This window comes from Colobus angolensis, unplaced genomic scaffold, assembly GCF_000951035.1.
Source record: "Colobus angolensis palliatus isolate OR3802 unplaced genomic scaffold, Cang.pa_1.0 Scaffold806, whole genome shotgun sequence".
In the NCBI taxonomy this organism is placed as follows: domain Eukaryota; kingdom Metazoa; phylum Chordata; class Mammalia; order Primates; family Cercopithecidae; genus Colobus; species Colobus angolensis.
Window position 1 is genome coordinate 11,511 of NW_012121888.1, and position 1,963 is coordinate 13,473.

General features: G+C 49.3%; 1 protein-coding gene across 1 annotated transcript in view; it reads left to right on the top strand.

Annotated features, from left to right (window-relative positions):
• The window catches only part of LOC105502759 (phosphatidylinositol 4-phosphate 3-kinase C2 domain-containing subunit beta-like), an 8,596-nt gene extending 6,633 nt beyond the window's left edge, over nucleotides 1-1,963 (top strand). The window contains exons 6-7 of the mRNA XM_011929385.1: nucleotides 935-1,063; nucleotides 1,635-1,963. Of these exons, the coding sequence (XP_011784775.1) occupies nucleotides 935-1,063; nucleotides 1,635-1,805 (300 nt within the window). The 3' untranslated portion in view covers nucleotides 1,806-1,963. The remainder of the gene's footprint in view (nucleotides 1-934; nucleotides 1,064-1,634) is intronic.

A 1,963-nucleotide genomic window follows, 5' to 3' on the forward strand; every position in this document is an offset into this window, starting at 1 on the left:
AAAACAAAATCCCTGCCCTCAGGGGGCTTACATTCTAGTTGGAAAGGGCAGACAGGCAGATAAGTAAAATATATGGCATAGAAGATGGTAGTAAGAGCTATGGCAAGAAATAAAGCAGAGAAGGAATGCTAGGATGGAATGAAGGGAGTGGAATTTGCAGAGTGGTCAGGGAAGGCCTCATTGCTGAGGAGGTGTCTTAGCAAGTTGGAGAAGGTGAGGGAGGGAGCCATGTTTATGCATCTGAGGGTAGACTGTCCCAGGCAAAGGGAGCAGTTAGATCTGATAGCCCAAAGCTGGGAGCCTGGCAGGGGTGCGTCAGAAACGGCAAGGGGCCAGTGGCTGAAGCTGATGGAGCAAAGTCAAGAGAAGTGGATGATGAGGTTGGAGAGGGTATGATGGACCAGCACCTTACCCCGATAGTAAGAACCCTGGCCTTTTCCCTGAATGAGATGGGTTTTAAGCAGAGGCGTGACATGATCTGACTTAGGTTTTAAAAGGATCAGGCGGGGTGTATCACTAGTTGGCTGCCCTTGAGCAAGCAACTCAATCTCTCTGACTCATGCCTCTACCTCTTAGGGGTTAAGTGGACCAAATGACAAAATAGACAAGGATAGTAGATATGGCAGGAAGAGACCTGGGAACATGATGGTTCACTCAAAACAGAGCACATTATGGGATGTCCCGAGGATTTGGATAAAAAGTATAGACTTGATATCATAGACAAATTAATTGATGTTTTAATAGGACACAGTGTTATCATGGTAGATATTTTTATCAGAATGGAGCGAGCTTGAAAGCAGACAAATAAACTAGTCATGCATTGCAAGACGCCAGATGGCAGATGACAGTCTGGATCACAGTGTGATCACAGGAATGGTGATGAAGAGACAGATGTTAAAAATCTTAACACTTTTTGGTTCTCATTCTATTGTAGCAACTGCTCCAGGATGGAAATGACCCTGACCCCTATGTGAAAATTTACCTCCTTCCTGACCCTCAGAAAACCACTAAGAGGAAAAGCAAAGTGGCCCGGAAAACCTGCAGTCCTACCTACAATGAGATGGTGGGTGGGGCAAATGGTGGGGTAGGGCAGGGGTTGGCAACCTGCGCCTGTTCTACTAGCTAAAGTCGTATTGAAGACCTATTAAGACGTCATATTAAGAACACGGCTGTACTTTCTGATTTAGGTGTTGCCTGTGGCTGCTTTCATGCTGCAATGGCAGGATTGAGTAGTTGTAACATAGACCATATGGCTTATCAAGCCTAAAAATATTTACTGTCTGTCCCCTTACATAAAAAGTTTGCCAGCCCTTTTGGGCTGGGATTTCATGGCTGGGGTCTGGCCCTATCCTGTGGGAAGGAGAAACCTGCTGGTCCTGTGCTGAAAATGAGCAGTGGCCCCAATACAAAGCCCTCACCTGCTTGAACTCTGAGCAAAGAACAGAGTCCATTAATGCTTCCCTTGGAGTCTGTGTACCTTGTGTACCTTCTGTATGACCTGGGACTCTGCAGGGTCAGTGCTAGCCTCAGCTGGATCAACCCCCAACAGACTTTACCATCTCTGTCTCTCAGGTTCCCTCTGGATTCTTCTTGTTCCTTCTCTCACCACTTCCCTCACCCATCTCTGTTTGCAGTTGGTATATGATGGGATCCCCAAGGGAGACCTGCAGCAGCGGGAGCTCCAGCTGAGTGTGCTGAGTGAGCAGGGATTCTGGGAGAACGTCCTCCTCGGTGAGGTGAACATCTGCCTGCGAGAGCTGGACCTGGCTCAGGAGAAGACTGGCTGGTTCGCACTGGGATCTTGAAGCCATGGCACCTTGTGAGCCCAGCAGAGCCACCACCCAGGATCCCAGGCTGGTGGTGGGAGCTGGGGGAGAGGACTCTCCCCTGCGAGACTCTTCCTTGTGAAGGGCCAGGGCCCTGGGCGGGCCTCCTGCTCGGTCCAGGTGATTCTGGCCTCTGT